General features: G+C 28.8%; 1 protein-coding gene across 1 annotated transcript in view; it reads right to left on the minus strand.

Annotated features, from left to right (window-relative positions):
• The window catches only part of LOC132943725 (uncharacterized), a 38,851-nt gene that overhangs the window by 10,154 nt on the left and 8,307 nt on the right, over window positions 1-20,390 (minus strand). The window contains exons 7-9 of the mRNA XM_061012795.1: window positions 18,888-18,911; window positions 18,478-18,492; window positions 8,619-8,636 (exon numbers count right to left, since the gene is read on the minus strand). Coding sequence (XP_060868778.1) covers window positions 8,619-8,636; window positions 18,478-18,492; window positions 18,888-18,911 — 57 coding nt within the window. The remainder of the gene's footprint in view (window positions 1-8,618; window positions 8,637-18,477; window positions 18,493-18,887; window positions 18,912-20,390) is intronic.

Here is a 20,390-nt window from a genome sequence, read left to right on the forward strand (position 1 = left end):
GACAACGGACAGCATGGAATTTTATTGACATGTACCGAAACGCGAAGGTGTAGACGATACAAACTACATAATGGGAAATAGGATTGTGCAGTTTATTTTTACAGGGTTGGGGTCTCTGTAGTCGGATCTGTCCAATTGTTACAATATGGATTGAACGATCCAAAATATCCTAGAATCAGTGACCGAGGTGGGGCAGATGGTTGGTCGATCCACAGCGTATTGCATCTAGACGACCTGGGTGGCATCTCACACAACGCACAATGGTTGCTGTCGGAATTACGTTAACGGAGAGTGATACCAATAATTAAGTCGATGATGTCGTAATGATCACCGTATACTTAATTCTTATTGACTACAATTAACGACAGTTAGTGGCATGAACACTAATTTTATTATTGTACAATAATTTATGCAAGTGAGGAGGTAGTAATATTATCGAAGATTCCACCTTAGTTGTAATATACTACACGAAGAAAAGGGTAACATTTGTGGGATATTCACTTAAGTATAATATTTAAACTTATATCAGGTTCCCTAAAAACTTAATGAAATTACAATTACTTTACAAACTATTGCGTACTTTATACTAGCTTAGACATTCCATGTCATACAAGTTTAATATGTAAATTAAAGTTGCTTTATTAGTTGATCTAATTATAAGAATATAAAAATATTGTGAATTTATGATATAATTTAAACCACATGCTGGTTTAAAACAAAATAAATGTTGATTTGGTATCAGTGATAACCTATGGAAGAATATATAGTTGATCCGTACATGTTACAACTATAGCAAAAAGAACTAGGTACTAAGATGAGTGAAAATCATAGAATTACATTAATAAAATAATATATTAAATGACTTACATAGTTTGTTGACCCATGAGGCAAGACATTATAAACAGACATTATATTTGTAATTTGTGTCAACCATTTGTATTTTTATTTGTTACGTTGCATCTTTATGTAGAATTATGTATCTTTATTTATTATTTTTATGTTTTATCTTTCTTTATCAAAAACTACTAAAAGTCAGGATACAACGTTGTTTAAGACAGCAGATATAAAATGGTTATAAAGAGTTAATTATTTGATTCGATCAACTTGTACTTAAAATAGTTCAGTTTAAAATCTCTAGAACTTAAGCTATATAATTTTTAAAAATAACTTTCCTATTACAACTGATAAGCTTAAAAGTTTTATATATAAAATCGATTATCTTACTTTCACATTCTAAAGATAATATACAATTGTAAATTAAACAAATATTTTTATAAACGTATTAAATTTAACCATATTTTTTGGTTAGGGAATTCACATTTTCTGAAATTGGACGTTTTGCTCTGCTAATCTTTTCTGTCTTGTTCCTTGTAAATTAATTTTCATTAACATACTGACGCTCTTATTGCCTCCTAGTCACGTCTCCTCATAATATAACCGAAAAACTCAACCTGTCTTTTCTAATTTTGTCTAAAATGAATACCATGCAAGCCATGTTTCCTCTAATGAATTATTTTTTATTCTCTCCACCCTAATTACTCGTTCTTTGCATTCTCTTTACTGCTACAACAAACCTCTCTTCAATTATATTATGTCACTGTCCGACATTCCGATCCATACAAAATGACCAGCATCACGAACCCATTATAAAATCTTTTAATCTTAACGGAATTATCTTGGCCTTTGACACATAAAATATCCGATACTTATCTCCCCTTCATCCATTGAAAAACAAAAGTATTTATGTCGTCATATTAAAAACTACATTTCTTGGCAAACAAAACGTGGTGGCACCTATGCGGTCAGCACCTTTTTCGCGCTGTTTGTGGTTATTTTATTTTTATCCACCTGCATATCAAATTGTAGGCTCTTTATAACTTATTAGATTATAATATATAGTGTACCTTATATATGTTAAAAACGTGTTGTCATATACTGGAGAGATTATAAGCGTATTATAATTGGATATTAAAAAAAATTGTTTTTATTTTGACATTTGGTTGTTTATGGGTATAATTGTATCATTATTGATAAATTTAATATAGAATATTTAATTACAAGTGTTTTTTAAGTATTTACTTAAATTACTAACTGAATCGATTGACAAATTTAGTATTATTAAATGAATTAGTTATTTATTAAAATGGTATTTGGTAAGAATAATAATGATAACAATAATCTTTTAAACTATCATCATTAAAAAATACTGCTAGTCCTATTCCTGGAAAAGTGTAATGGAAGTTAAAATATATCTTAATATTTATTATAGCATATATTTTGTATATAATATAATGTACAGCACATTTGATTTGTACTCTGGTAGATATAAACTGACACGAAAAAGGGACTGGCCGCAAATGGCCTGACGGCATATGTCCCGGTACTGAGTTTACGTAAATTGGTCGTATAAAATTTGTCGTTCGGTAAATTGTCATCATACATTTTCGTCACGAGACGTAAATACTGGTTTAAGAACGTTATCTAGGTACAAATAGACAATTCAAATTATTATAATATATTCTATGTACCTACATTGTCCCTACACATTTTACGATAGTAAGTTGATTAACAGCTTGTACAATGAATGTTTAATTATCATAATTACAGAATATATGAACGGTTTTTAAGAGAAATTGATACTTTTCAGGAGACAAAAACATTATAACTTTGTACATAATATTTAATGTTTTTAAATTTTGTATTCATAATCATGTTTAACAAATGTTTTGTTATTTTACTATAAAATATATTTTAGTATTTATTTATTTTCTTCAAATTATAATGATTTATGACCTATTGCATATTATACCTGTTTCATTTCAGCCCTTTCGCATCATGACTTAAAATCTATTGCATGTAATTTTATAATATTTTTGCCCTTTGTCAATAAGTTATAATTATAAATGAGTGACTTTGACCGTTTCTCATAAATAAAAAATTCTGTATAACGACTTATTACCATACGCATTCTATTTTATCTCGTAAATAAAATCCCACATGGCATCTAAATGATATAAAATAAATACAATTTTTAAAGAAATTTTTAGATTATTTAATGTGATATTTGGCCCTGATGACTGTTTCATATATTTTCAATATTTGGTATTATATGTGAAAGTGCTACTCTCATTTCCTCTTCTAGTTAGCCTTTCACGTTTTTTTGTCTTAATATTTGTTAATGTTGAAAATCCGTCCTCACATAAGTATGATGTTGAAAATTGTAATAAAATTGTAATCGCTTTTTCAGAAATATTTTTAAACTCTGTTTGAATATCAATCCAAAATTCTTCAACTGTTATTTCGGAAAATTTAATTTTGAGTGTACAATCAGTTGACAACGTAATAAATTCCTCTTCTTCTTGTAACGTGATCTCATAAATTAATGTATTGATTGTAGAAAATGGATTTCGTATTCAATATTAAATGCGGGAAAATATTTCGTAATTTTTTCTTCTAATAATTCTAAATGTTGCGTTATAATTGGAATTATTTCATATTTTCATGTAGGTATATTATTTTGGACCGAAGGAAACATGTCTAGCGTCTTTTTTTAAACTATACGCGTTCTCCAAATGGATATTTTTTTTTGAAATGCTGATAGTTTATCCGTGGACGTTAAAATATTTTCATTTTTACCTTGCATACTAGTATTCACAGTATTTAAATAATTGAAAATATCGGCTAAATACGCCAATTTTTTACACCAAATATTTCACCATAATTTTGGCGGACCACTTTAGACCAGTTCACGGAGCACCAGTGTTCCGCGGAACACCGGTTAAGAACCATTGCTATATAGGTATATCTCAGTTTGAGTGTATCTCAGTTTTAGTGTACTTCAGTTACTGTGTGGGGAGTTACCCGTTTCCGCCAAAATAATATTGGCCGTTTCCGCTATACCCCTTTTCCGCCAAAAACAAAAATGGTACGAATCCCGTTTCCGTCTAATAAAGTTTGGAAACAATAGGTTTTAATTTTTAAGCAATATATGTTGTGGTATGTATAAAATATAGTCATGTAAAATGTAGGTAAAAGCAATGACATTTGAAAATAATTGCGAAGATAGGTACAACAATATATACGTCGATAATATTCGATAGTTGTTGATAATCGCCGATAATAGAAGTTTATTTATAATTTGCACACAATAATTATCTGACAAATGTTTTTTTTTTTTTTTTTTTTTTTTTTTTATTTGCTTTCGGTATAAACCATTACAGCACAACAATTAATATATAATACATCAGACAAGATTACATAATAATATAAATATAAAGGTTATAAGAGGTAGTATAAAATATAACTAGATTGCATGTTAGCACAATGGGATATAGCATATAACATTGAATACAATAATATTTATGGTGTATTAAGTTTGTGTAGAACGGCTGTAAGCAGAGAGAGGAGGGGGTTAATTAGTGAGGATAGCTCGGACAGAAAATTAGATAATGTGGAAAGGTCATTAAATGAATCCGATCTATTGTTATTTATAGTAGCATTGATATCGTTGGGCTTGGAAACAACAGATGCATAAGACGGTTTAGACTGAGAGGTAGTAGAAGTGTTTGGAAGAGATAATTCGACCGGTTTATTTATTTTGAGAGTCTGCGTTCGTTTTTTGTTCTGATGGTTTTTAAGACGCTTTGAAAGTGAATTGAAAACTGGGCAGCCTTTGTAGTTGGCCGTATGATCACCGGCACAGAGGGCGCATGTAGCTGGGCTGTTTTGGTCTTTTGTGCAATCCTCGGAAAAATGATCTTCGCTGCATTTGACGCACCTAGGAGTATGGTGACAATTATTTCTTGTGTGTCCGTAGATTTGACATTGATGACATTGTGGAGGAACACGACGGGTTTTATGAGGTTTCTCGATGACGACAATGGTGTTGAGTAAAGACGTAATATTAAGGACATCTTTGTTGTTACTTCGGGGAAATAAATCGACAAAAAACATTGGGAGGGCGCACTTGTTTTTATTTTTTATATTCATTACGTGTTTCGCGGAATGTCCTTTGTCTAACAAGGTGGCGGAAATATCAGTGCACAGAGTAGTGTGGTGAAGGTTTTTGATCACGATTCTGTATGTACGAAGATGACGAGGTAAGAAAGTGTGGAAACTGGCGTTAGTAACCATTAAGTGCTCAATGATTGTATTATAACTGATACGATCACAAGGACGAACGATCAGATAATGAGAAGTTGACTTACACGTAAAGGCGTTTGGATTGGTAATCCTAGCTAGTTCTTTTATAAATGCTGAGAAATTGTTAATATTTTTAATATACAGTGGGGGAGGCTCCGGCTCCACAACATGTTCGATGATAGTTGGTTTTTCTGGAATGTTTGAGCTGTTTGAAACGGGCATTTCGAGTGCACTATCAGTGGAATCATCCGTAGCGAGAACGGAGAACCGATTTGGTGAAACAAAAAATTGTTTTTTTGACTTGTTGTCGTAGGCGTTGGGTGAAATTGACGAATCGGATAAATTACGTTTGGACGGCATATTTGGCAAAGCGCGACATTAGACGTGGACTTCGACCAACGTGTAATATGTGTATCTCAGACGAAATACTTAATTATTAAGACCGTAAGCGTTGCGATAACATTTGCGATAACGGAGCGAAACTCATTACGTACGTGTGTAGACGCTGGAGAAAACGACCGAACTCTGACAAATGTTAAATTATTATATTTCGATTCAGTATCTGGTCTGTTCGTCACCAGTTTAACAACAGTTAAAATGGAATTTGTTATGAGAAAAACAGGTAAAAATAGATGATATTTACAGTGCTGTAAGTTCAGTTAATACTTTGACGACTAATGATGAAGAATTTTTACTAGTGAATGATGACATTTCTTATATAATAATATTTTCCTGCAATACTTATTTAAAAATGTTATGTAAATCCGAAATAATTTTTGTTGAGGGCACATTTTCATATTGTCCTTCTTTATTTACCCAATTATTTACAATACATGGGTTAGTTAATACGTATTATATACCCTTAGTTTTTTGTTTACTAAAAGATAAAATGATTGAATCATATAAAGAAGTAGTGCAAAAATGTTTAAATTTAAATTTATTATTCAAACCACAGTCAATTACAATTAATTTTGAAATTGCCATTCACCAAGCTGTATTGTGAATATGGCCATCAGTAATAATGGTGGATTGCCGATTTCATTTAATTCAGAGTTTGTATCGAACAGTACAAGAATTAGACTTAAACTTAGAGTATAAAAAAAATGATTGGTTAAAACACAATTTTGGTTTAACATATTTGGACACTTCGGAAGTATCAGATTGTTTTACATTTGATTTTATGTCAGACATCCCTGAAGACAGCAAATATGGTAAGTACACCGATTATATCTTGGAAAAATAAATTGATGAAAACTCGAATTTTCCGCCAAGTATGTGGGCTTCACATACAGCGACATTAAAAAGAACAACCAACAATTGTGAATCTTTCCATTCTCATTTCAACGAACAAATTTATATAGCACTCCCATCATTTTTTACATATAATTAAAGACGCAATACAGAAGGATACTTATATCAAAATTAACAGTGCTAATAATAATATTAAAAAAATTTCAATGAACAAAAAAATATTAAACCATTTAAAAATTAAAGAAGTGTATCTGAAAAAAAAATTCCAATGAAATTAGTAGGTACACTTTTGTCATAACTGTTTCTTTTAATAATCATAATGATATTAGGTGAACCCTCCTCCTCACTTAATTCAATCTGTTTCAAACCAAAGTCAATAATAAAACAAATCAATTGCAAACAATTGCAATTTAATTTTTAGAATTTGCAAATTAATATTGTAATTTCGACGATTTTTTTCAGAGGTATTTAGGTACCTTTACAATTTACCTACCTACAATTTGTGTAAACAATAATTTAATTTTTTTAGTATAATATTATAACCTAATATAATTCTAAATATTTTGTATATTATGTATATAATATATAATATAATAATCGATTTATTTTTAGATTCTGAGCGATGCGATGAATGTATTGATTTTACAATTATGATTTATAATATTATACATAATTTTGAAATCATAAGTTCACTGACCGTCTTCGCTCAGAATCGTTTTCGTTTATATCATTGAATTAAAATGTAACCCGTTACACACTACCTACAGTGCTGCATATCGCTGCCCACTTGCCCGTTTTTTTTTTTAATAATTGAAAAAAAAAATTGTAATTACTACAATGTTATGTCAAAAGTAGTTGATAAAAATAATACATTTATTATATGCTATAATTTATTTAAAATTATTATCTCTTATACAAATTTGAATAACTCGTATGATTAATATTTTTTTTTATGTTTGATATAATTTTAAATATTTCTAGATAAATATTATTTAGATATAGTAGTTTCGACAGAATCAAGACAAATTACTATTTTTACATAATTATATTATATGAACATATTGTTTTGGAAACTACTAATTTTCCAAACGACCAAGTTACCAAATGTCCAATTTCAGACAACCGATTTTACCACGACCAATTGACTGTACCCTCCAGACCCCCCCCCCCCCCTTCACGAAACAAAGAATCCATAGATTCTAAGTAGAAACTTGAACCTATGCACACACACTGACAAATTAAATATCCCAACATCTTCATCACATACCTAATCCTGATAATATCTTGACTACATTCTCCAAATTCACACATATTCATATCTGTTTAACTACTACTTAATTCCTTCCCGGTTCCCTTGTACTTATCACTGTTCGCCATCACCACTCTTCAAATCTATAAACAACTTCTTCCATGTTTTTTCCAAGAAAACAGTGTTTTCTGCTAACATAAATAGCACCATAATAGCACCTCACCCTTATATAATTCTTAATCTCGTTCATTAATCACAAACCCGGATTAAGATAATTTTGGGCCCTGGGCGAAAACATTTTAGGGGCCCATTAACATAATCAAAATATTGGTGACACACCAAAAAACCATTGAAATATATTTCAGAGATTACATTTTTTTGTTACTATATAGGTATATTATATTTAGTTATTTAAATACTTTTTAAAAAAATGATAGTGCTTAAACAATGAACATAACAAATTATAAATATTATTGTATGAATGTGTTCATTATTCTAGGTAATATTCAAAATTTAACATAAAAAACAATTTTATATAATCTAACCTACCTAGTAATAATGTTTCACTTTTAATCGTCGTAAATTCGCAATCGACGGTATTCACTGAACTCGAGTACGCCTATAAATCCCATTTCCTTACAATTATTATCCAGCTAAATAAAGACAATATTGTCAGTATAATAATAATAATAATAACATATCAATTATCGATATATTATAGCAATATAGCCTATGGGAAACCTAAATGTATTTTATTCTATTTTTTCTGATTTAATAAAAAAAAACCGTATCCCTAAGGGGACCACTAATGTTTGATATCTGTTGTGGGTCCGGGGTCATGGCCCACTCTGGCTCCCCTTAATCCGGGCTTGATTAATTATTACAAAGTATAACAGATAGAGCTCAAAGCTGATCTATGTGCATATTTATTATAAAATATTAGGGAAATAGTATATACAATGAATCATATGCTTACTTTCAGGGAAATTGATCACTATATTAAGGTAATTAATTGATTACTGTTATGCAACATACACTATTATAATATTTCAATAATTTTGTTTAGGATAATTATTTTCATGACAAATAAAATACACCAATTTAATTTATAGAACTGTCAACAAAATATATTTGTATTGAAACAGAAATGTGCCAAAAATAGTCAAAATATATACATTGACATTATACGTTATAAATGCTAGTTTTAATTAATTTAAGTAGTTTTGGTAACGTACTAGGTATCAAAATTATTGAAATACATAAATTATACATTTATTTAAAATATTCGATCAAACAAAAAATCGTCTTTATTCCTCATCATTTTATTACTCATCAAATATCTTGTATAGACTATTTTCCCACATATTACATACCTATAATAATATGGTTAAAGACCATACAACACAAAAATCATAATTTTTTTTTGTCTATTATTATTATTACGAATTTGCACAGACAAAAATTTTAAATAAAAGTTGTCAACGGTGATTCGTTCTATAATTAAAAATTATAAAAATTACGCGTGACGTCATAAGATCCAATTCTACAACGCACCGAGGCAACGGTTGTCCGGGAAAAATAGACGCATTATCGGTTATCAAACTGTTCGACCGTTATTATTATTTTATTAGTGAAAACAATTTTATTTATACCAAGCACCACGGTCTTAGAAGATAGCACACAATTATCTTAGTCCGTACTCCGTGGTATCTATCTAGTATCTACTTATGTCTTATAAATCTAAATTAATTAGTGATTCTGTCGATTTATTATCGCTTTTTATGAACATACGTATTACGTAGCTCTTGGATATTTTTTTCAATATCATTATTTTGTTTCATTTTCAAATATACTCTTATACTCGTGGTAAGTACCAACCAATTTCAAAATAATATAATTATGTACAAATATATTTTATTTTATTTTAGTCCTACTTTAGCTGTTAGTAAATTTGATATCAGTTGACAGTTCTATTATTTATTTGTTTATTCCTTCTTATATACTTAGCAGTTAACGGGGTTTTATTTTATTTAGCATAGTATACCATATCATAATATTTTTTAATTATAATGAAGTACTTATTATTTCATATATTTTGTCATTACTGTAATGCTAAAGTAGAAAATATTCATAATTATACCAAGGAAGCAATGTTGGCCGAACAAACTATATGTGAAAATAGACATATTTTCAAATGGACGTCTCAGCCATTATCTGATAAACGACTTGTACGAAACATTTTAATGGGACCGGCTTCAACGTTATCCGGTGTATTATTTAATCAAATGAAAACATTTTGTTCGTCTTTAGAAAAAAATCATCATAGTGCTTTTATGTGGAAAACAAGTATAATAAACCACTTATGATGGTCTGCTCAAACGTGCGATGGTAATGGAACTGTATTAGTTGAACAATTTACATCAGTTCTGTGTCACATTTCAAATATTCACCAGTGGAATGATAATGAACAGATAAAAAAATGTGAGCATGATCAACTCACCGATGAAGAAACAAAAAATAAACTCTGGATTCCTAAAAACGGTGATTCGTATATTTTGCGTTAAAAAAAATTGTTATTGCCAAAGATTTATTGAAAGATTCGCCTCATGCTAAACATTTTATTCACACGTACCGCCTAGAGTCATACCTCAACACACGTTTAAAGTACATGCCAAAACGTATACATTTGAAGTACGAAGGCATGTATATTCAATCAATAATTGCTATTTTAGATCATAACGATAATTCCGACAAAAAAATAATTGGAGATAAAATGGTTTATTCCAAACCTCTAGGACGGTATACAATAAAAAATACTTATGAAAACACGGAAGGAAATTGGAGAATAGACATTATGAACAAGGTCCATTTTATGGCAATAGAAGGCTCTTCGGGACCACTGAAACTACCAGAAAAAAATTTAACACCAAAATATATTGTACAGACACCAAAACCAGATATTGAAGAATTAAAATCAAAAAGTATTATAGGTTTAAGTAGTGTAAATTATTACAAAAATAAGTATAGTTTAATAATGTTTTCAAATATTTAAAAACAATATTACCATGTCTAGGATTTTTCCTATTATTTATATGTAATTTTACTGTAATTTCACGTGTTAAAAATTATAACAATAGGCAGTGTTGAGTTGTATCTAGATACATTTATCTAGATAATTTATCTAGATGAAAATTAAGTACCTTTATCTTATCTAGATGAATAAATTATATAATATCTAATTGGTATCTAAGATTTAAGTTATGGAAATCTACATAAATATCTAGATAAATCTCGTTTTATAATGCACGTTTTTCATTTAGTCATTTTCCATCAAATATTATAATTATATGATACTACGCAAGTATGTTTAATGACGATTCATTATTATCGAATTAACAATAGCACCCGTACGCCGACCGCAGACGCTGTCGAGGTCGTATATCAATACAAGCTGTTATACCCCACGATAATATCCCGTCGATCAGTAAATAATGTGGAAAAAACTAAAAATAGTTCTCGACCGGCAAGAATACACACGCACATCTATTTTGTATTGACAATACCAATTCCCAATTGGATGTTATAAATAATAATATTTGTACTATAATTAAAAATTATAAAAATTACGCGTGACGTCATAAGATCCAATTCTACAACGCACCGAGGCAACGGTTGTCCGGGAAAAATAGACGCATTATCGGTTATCAAACTGTTCGACCGTTATTATTATTTTATTAGTGAAAACAATTTTATTTATACCAAGCACCACGGTCTTAGAAGATAGCACACAATTATCTTAGTCCGTACTCCGTGGTATCTATCTAGTATCTACTTATGTCTTATAAATCTAAATTAATTAGTGATTCTGTCGATTTATTATCGCTTTTTATGAACATACGTATTACGTAGCTCTTGGATATTTTTTTCAATATCATTATTTTGTTTCATTTTCAAATATACTCTTATACTCGTGGTAAGTACCAACCAATTTCAAAATAATATAATTATGTACAAATATATTTTATTTTATTTTAGTCCTACTTTAGCTGTTAGTAAATTTGATATCAGTTGACAGTTCTATTATTTATTTGTTTATTCCTTCTTATATACTTAGCAGTTAACGGGGTTTTATTTTATTTAGCATAGTATACCATATCATAATATTTTTTAATTATAATGAAGTACTTATTATTTCATATATTTTGTCATTACTGTAATGCTAAAGTAGAAAATATTCATAATTATACCAAGGAAGCAATGTTGGCCGAACAAACTATATGTGAAAATAGACATATTTTCAAATGGACGTCTCAGCCATTATCTGATAAACGACTTGTACGAAACATTTTAATGGGACCGGCTTCAACGTTATCCGGTGTATTATTTAATCAAATGAAAACATTTTGTTCGTCTTTAGAAAAAAATCATCATAGTGCTTTTATGTGGAAAACAAGTATAATAAACCACTTATGATGGTCTGCTCAAACGTGCGATGGTAATGGAACTGTATTAGTTGAACAATTTACATCAGTTCTGTGTCACATTTCAAATATTCACCAGTGGAATGATAATGAACAGATAAAAAAATGTGAGCATGATCAACTCACCGATGAAGAAACAAAAAATAAACTCTGGATTCCTAAAAACGGTGATTCGTATATTTTGCGTTAAAAAAAATTGTTATTGCCAAAGATTTATTGAAAGATTCGCCTCATGCTAAACATTTTATTCACACGTACCGCCTAGAGTCATACCTCAACACACGTTTAAAGTACATGCCAAAACGTATACATTTGAAGTACGAAGGCATGTATATTCAATCAATAATTGCTATTTTAGATCATAACGATAATTCCGACAAAAAAATAATTGGAGATAAAATGGTTTATTCCAAACCTCTAGGACGGTATACAATAAAAAATACTTATGAAAACACGGAAGGAAATTGGAGAATAGACATTATGAACAAGGTCCATTTTATGGCAATAGAAGGCTCTTCGGGACCACTGAAACTACCAGAAAAAAATTTAACACCAAAATATATTGTACAGACACCAAAACCAGATATTGAAGAATTAAAATCAAAAAGTATTATAGGTTTAAGTAGTGTAAATTATTACAAAAATAAGTATAGTTTAATAATGTTTTCAAATATTTAAAAACAATATTACCATGTCTAGGATTTTTCCTATTATTTATATGTAATTTTACTGTAATTTCACGTGTTAAAAATTATAACAATAGGCAGTGTTGAGTTGTATCTAGATACATTTATCTAGATAATTTATCTAGATGAAAATTAAGTACCTTTATCTTATCTAGATGAATAAATTATATAATATCTAATTGGTATCTAAGATTTAAGTTATGGAAATCTACATAAATATCTAGATAAATCTCGTTTTATAATGCACGTTTTTCATTTAGTCATTTTCCATCAAATATTATAATTATATGATACTACGCAAGTATGTTTAATGACGATTCATTATTATCGAATTAACAATAGCACCCGTACGCCGACCGCAGACGCTGTCGAGGTCGTATATCAATACAAGCTGTTATACCCCACGATAATATCCCGTCGATCAGTAAATAATGTGGAAAAAACTAAAAATAGTTCTCGACCGGCAAGAATACACACGCACATCTATTTTGTATTGACAATACCAATTCCCAATTGGATGTTATAAATAATAATATTTGTACTATAATTTAATTTCTTTACCAGATACTAGTCACTACTCACTAGACTATACTTTGGTCAGTCGTGGTCACACTCATTTAATCAATTAGATAATTGACTGACTAGTGGCTACTACTATTGCGACTCCCTATACAGCACAGACTGATGAGTGTTGATTAATTTGTATGTTGTTTTAATAAATCATTTACCTTTTATTATATAATTAATATTTTCAAAAGGAACAAAAGATTTTTTACTTGTTATTATTTTTTTTTTTTGTACTTATTTTAATTTAGCATTTATATTTTAATTTGTAATTTGAATGTAATATAAAAAATATAAACTAGTTTTTTAAACCAGAAAATATATGTTAATTAGTAATTAACCATGATTTTGGTTATTTGATATTTTGTTACACGTTGAAATTGGTACCTACTGTATGCTAAATATAATATATAGGTATTTAAATATTTTATATGTATATTTATTCATTAGATAATATATTTTTGACACTAGACACCTTGAAACGAGCCTTCCTGGTTTGCATCCCTTAAAAAATTACTCAACCAAGAATCCAATAACATGTCAAGCATTAATACAAATTAACTATTGTAAGATATAAATCTAGATGAAAAAATTTTATCTACATATTTATCTAGATAAAAATTGAATATTCTATCTTGATATTAATCTAGATATTGATTTAGCTAGTAATCTAATATTTATCTAGATGTTATTTTTGCTATCTGAACTCAACACTGACAATAGGCTCATGTTCAAATTATTTTTTATTTCTGGTGGTTTATTCCGACGCTTTCTTACACAAGAAAAAAAAAATACGAGAGAAATTCATTCAAAGTATTTTTATACATTACGATTTACAGTTAATTTATAGTTTTGAAAAATGTAAATTGATAAGCTAATATTATAAACTATTATTAAAACAATAATATTATCCATTTCTAGTTTATTATTATTATTATTATTATCGATCAGTATTACTGCAGTAATGTTTTAGTCTACTTTTGGATCAGTTGTAGTTCGTTATGGCGAGTGTAAAACCTCATCAATTGTAACCAGGTTGTTTAAATCAGCAGGATTCAAACAATTTTACTGAAAATAATGATTTTGAAATTAACGTAGATAATCGAAGTGGTAAATTAAATTTGTGCAAATGTGGACAGTGCGTAGTTATGACGACGGATCAAGAAAGCGTCTGTTGTCAAGAAAGTGAAAAAGTAAAACAAGTTAGTGGAATAGCTGGTTGTGTAACAAACAATGTTTTATTCAACAAACTAGTTTTAGACAAAGATGTTTTAAATACTTCTCATCATAAAATTATTTAAAAGTAAAAAAAAAAACAGAAAAAAAAAGTTTTGTGTAAAAGTGAACCACAAAATAAAGTCTGGCCATACTTGGCTTACAAACAGTTTATTTCGTGGATAAATGCAAGGACAACGATTGGAACGGGAAATAAGATAGTAATTCCATCATGTGTGATTTATAAAATAAGATAGACTTATCCAGAAGAATATGGTATTTATGTAGGATTTTGGCCCAACGATACTTTCTACCTAATTTCTGTATTTTTAATTACTCACTGTATGTACAAATATTATGTATTATTTTTTTAATACAATACTTCTATATAATATAATAATTCTAAATAAACGTATTAGTTATAATAACAATAGGTGCGTTACCCTGGCACCCCAAGGTCAAAATTTCGACTTGAAAACTGTTAAAAGGTATGCCATCATACATACAAGTTAACCGGTGTTCCGATCTTCTCTGTCCAGAATTTTCTTTAGACAATAGATATGAAGTAATATCATTGACTGCTTATGAGGGGAAAATAAACATTCAAGAAAATATTAACAACTTCTTAGATAAGGCATTTATTGAGTGTAAAAGCTGCAAAAGTGAGAGAGTTATAACTGCCAGCATAAAAAACCATTTGTTGATAGAACTACTATCATTACCTACAGGTACTTTATACATTTTTAAATAAAGATAAAGAAAATCAATAAATTTATGTTTTTTAATCATTTTAATTCTTATACATTGTTCTATATTCTCAGATCTAGAAGCATCAATAAGCATATCCAATCTGAGTGATATAGGAGCAATCCAAAACAATTATGCAGGAGAAGTCCATTTGTATTTAGATGATATTCCAAAAACAATAAAAATTAATGATGATATTTATTTTTTGAGAGGAGCTATAGGGTTTTGTGGACAAGACCGGTGGGGATTAAGAGTGACCACAGGACACTATAAAGCATTTGCATACAGATCAAATGACCAATGGGAAGTGTATGATGATCTCAGATATGGCATATCATTAAATACAAAAAAGAAGGAAAATATTGAAATGCTATTGTATTCAAAATAAATTGTAAATATAAAACGTCAACATTTCGAATTAATTTTTATTTAAATATATTCCGTTTCCAATTAATACGTGAGGTGCTCAACAGGCATGTGACATTTATGTAAAATAAATAAAAACATAGTTATCTTACTACAATTATTAGCAATTAATTAAAAATAATGCTAAAGAACACTTTACTGAAAATTAGAGTGAATTAGTAAAGTATAAGTTTAACTTATTTAACTATAAAAATTGTATTCAATGTAAATAATATAAAAGTATACTAAAATTAAATAAATAAAATCACAGGTAAATCAATATAAATTAAAACGATAGTCTGTCAGTTCATACTACTAAGTATATATTTTTAGTATACATTTATATTGCTGTAATTAATTGTATTAATCGAAACTTCTCTTTAGATCTAAATATATCACCTCATATTTCTCAATTGGTAGTAAAATGAGGCTATTTCAGCAATAATCAATAGTTTGTCAACAATTTGGGAAATCCATCGAAAATTGGATACAATTTTTTTTTAACTTAGAGTTTTGTACAACCTAAGTGTAAAATTGTATTCAAAATTTGTCCAAACATGAAAACTATTTTGAATATTCATTCATAACTTCAAAAACAATGGTCTAAACTCTAGATACTTGAAAATTGAAATGTAAACACATCTATATAAATGTCTTCCAAAATATTGAAAAAACACTAAATACATATAATATATATAAAAGGAAGAAATCAATATTTAAGAAACTACAAACATAGATGGAAAACTTTTTTTTTGAATTTAAAATGAATGGTTCAAATTGTCAACTGAACTGGACATAAGATATTGAGTTTGGTTCTAAAATCTTAATTTAGAAAAAAATCCTATTCAACTTCTGAGACTCAGGTAAGCATATAATTCAAACATACAATTTTCAATTAATTTAAATACGAACTAAATAATGAATGTAAGAAGACAGTAGTTCCGAAGCACCGATGTGGTTACAAATTGTTACATAATAAATAACATAATACCCAACAGTTTTCAAGTCAAAATTTTCATTTTTTGTTGTACGGGGTGCCGGGGTAACGTTACCCTGGCACCCGGAATTTGTAAAGTGGTTTTTCGGGGGTACCGGTGTGATTACAAAAATTTTTTTTGTGGTTACAAATTGTTACATAATAAATAACATAATACCCAACAGTTTTCAAGTCGAAATTTTCATTTTTTATTGTACGGGGTGCCGGGGTAACGTTACCCTGGCACCCGGAACTTGTAAAGTGGTTTTTCGGGGGTACCAGTGTGATTACAAAATTTTTTTTTGTGGTTACAAATTGTTACATAACAAATAACATAATACCCAACAGTTTTCAAGTCGAAAATTTGACCTTGGGGTGCCAGGGTAACGCACCTAATAACAATAATAATAATAATCTATATATATAAAAATGGATTCCTATTTCCCTTGGTCATCGCATCACACGTGAACGGCTGGACCGATTTTGCTAATTATTTTTTGTTGTGTTCGTAATTTTCAGGAGAAGGTTCTTATGTAATAAGATTTTAGGAAAATGTACCGGAAAAGTATAAAATTTGGATGTAAAAAAATACAACAACGGCGCCATCTGTCCGGAAAATAATAAACTAAATAATAATATATTTTTTTTTTCGCTATTGGTTATCTATACATATAAAATCAAAATAGTAACTTAGTTCCTGATCGCTGTAACTCAATAACTACGCAACGTACGAACTTGAAATTTGGAATAGAGGTTCTTTTCATATTTTCACCGTGCAATAAGAATAGATTAGCCAAAATTCTCATTTTAAAGAGGTGCTCAAACAAGGACATTGAAGTTTAAGTTGGAAATTTTATTTTTATTTATTAATAGTTCCCATTGGTTACAGTCAACAGTAGAAATTATTTGTGTTTATTTACTATCGGTTGCATTGGTTCTTTTGGGCAGATTAAGTATCAAATCGAATTATTGAAAATTGACTACCAAGGTGATCGGTGAAAGAGTTGCCCTTTATCCGCGATTCGACGTAGTCGGATTGCCTACGAGGGTGGCTGAGTTGCACTTAATGCAGGCTGCAGCATGTAACATCCAAAAGTAGTTGAACAATCATATTTTTTTAAGATTTGCGCTTCTTTTACGGATAATTAGGTGCTATAAAAATTAATTTACCATTCATACCGCTAGAAATATTTCAATACGTTTTCATTAACTGTTTTGTATATTCACATGCCAATCACATTGATTGATAAAATTTAAATAAAAAATTATACATATCATCGTCTGAAAACAAAATAAACAACCAATCACGGGCGAAGATGTGACGGGTTGGCTAGTAAGTTCATAAATAATAATGATTAATACGTAATAAAATACATTGTTTTGTTACTCATATGAACCAGATGTTATTCGTCTTAAATAAACAATATCATAGCATCGTATCATATCAAAAAGATAATAATTACATATTTAGAAAAATTAGTAATGTACACATTGCCGCCGCGAGTAGGATCTTATGACGTCACGCGTGATTTTAAAGACTTCGTAACTCGAAAACTATTGAAGCAAGAATAATATTATTGGCAACATTTTTTAGTCTGATTTTTTAAATAAAAGTCAATGTTGAGTGTTTTATGGTCCTTTAAGATGATGTTACACCCAGATTGCATACTTACATGCTTACATGCAATATGGTTAAGTAATTAGCAGCACTAAAGTGTACTAAATTTAATACAATATTAAGAATCAAATTTGTGGACTTACAGCGCGATATCCAGCCTATGTACAAATAATCATATATTAAAGAATTATAAATTATTACGAATATACAATGGTAAATTTTAAGAACAATTACATAATTATTATAAATGGAAAAAAATGTTTATGTAATATTTCACAATTTTATATTAACAGTGTATTATAAACTATAATTATTTAAATATTATGTATTAAATATAAATCAAGAAAATGTACTCAAAAGCTAATGAATATATTAGTTAGCACTTGGCATCCACGTCATCATATTATCATTAAAAATTATCTGACTATGATTTTCAATTTAAATTTATAGGAAAGAGAATAAATTAATAAATATATGAATATTAAATTTACTCAATCTATATAATTTATATGAATTATCATTGTAATTTAAAATAAATGTATTATTATAATACCCGAAATTCCATGTTTGCCAAAATCTGCAAATTTATAAATATAAATATTTGATGTGTAGATAAAATGTTATGATTTGAGGTAAATACTAAATACTACTCATAAAAATGAAATTATAATTAAATACCTTACTTTTCAATATTCAAATTTTTTAAAAAAAACGCAACGTCTTGCCCCAAGAAATATTGTTTTAATTCAATTGTATGATAAGTATTTTTACTTTAGAACCAACATATAGTGAGTTCCATTCAGACTGCGTAAATACGTTTTGTCAATGTCGTAAGTGTGTAAGACGGAGACAACACATGCGGGTGGGCGTCCTCTTAATTTTAACAACAAAATATAGTTGAAAACATTTTGACTTATGTCAGTATGTCACCGTTCGTAACTCAAATAATTATTTTTTGTGTATATTTCTTGCTGAAAAATTAGTGACGCAACTCAAAACTGAGTATTTAATATTAAGTATACCTACCTACTTAAGTCAATTAAAATAATAAATTGTATTAATAATATTATTTAAAATAAATCCATTGTAACTTGTATTTATAGTTAACTAGGTGATCCCGTGCACTTCGTTGCTCGTTAAACGTACAAAATCTATATGACTCAATCTTTGTTCAATTCGTTATTTTAATATTTTAATATTCGGTGTATGGTGTTCAAAATTATCTTAACTTTTCTGTTGCCCGGGATAAAAATTCTGATTCTCAGCAGTGATCGTGATCACACTGTATATTGACAAAAAATAATAATACAAATCAACAAACATGCCCGATTAACCAAATTCGCGGGTTGAGAATAAAAAGGTTCTATATGTCACAATATCAAATTGTTCAGCAGAGCGTTTCTTGACATTAAAACCCAATATCTTTTTTCAGGTTATCTTATGAATTTAACCATAATTTTAATGAATAAATAAATACAATTATTGTAAGATGCATTGTTAATATTACGTATTAGGCATCCACACATTTTATAAAACCCAAAAAACTGGAAAAAAAGTGAAGAAAATTAAATAAATGTATGCGAAAATACCATTTTTGAAAAAATTGGACATAGAACCTTTTCATTAGCCCGCTCAATAGTAACCGATATATAATACACTATTATTATTTTAATCTGCAACAATAAACTAAATTATTATTTAATTATTATTAGTTTATTATTATTATTGATTCCCTGAATTCCTCTGATACCATCGGATTTACCGTCCCAATTTAAACGCCTACAATTTTCAGTGAAGATATCTTTTGCAATGACCATTTATAAATCACAGGGTCAAACTTTCAACGTTGCAGGTTTAGATTTGAGGGTTGAGTGTTTTTGTCATGGCCAATTATATGCTGCTCTTTCAAGAGTAACCTCTAAAGAAAGCACGTTTGTATTGTCTAATGACAAAAAAAATGTGAGCGTTGTATACAAAGATATTCTGTAGTATTTAGTATTTATATATTATTTATTATTAAAAGATGTCTAGAAAATGTTACTAAAATTTCACCCGT

This window comes from Metopolophium dirhodum, chromosome 1 (genome assembly GCF_019925205.1).
Source record: "Metopolophium dirhodum isolate CAU chromosome 1, ASM1992520v1, whole genome shotgun sequence".
NCBI lineage: Eukaryota > Metazoa > Arthropoda > Insecta > Hemiptera > Aphididae > Metopolophium > Metopolophium dirhodum.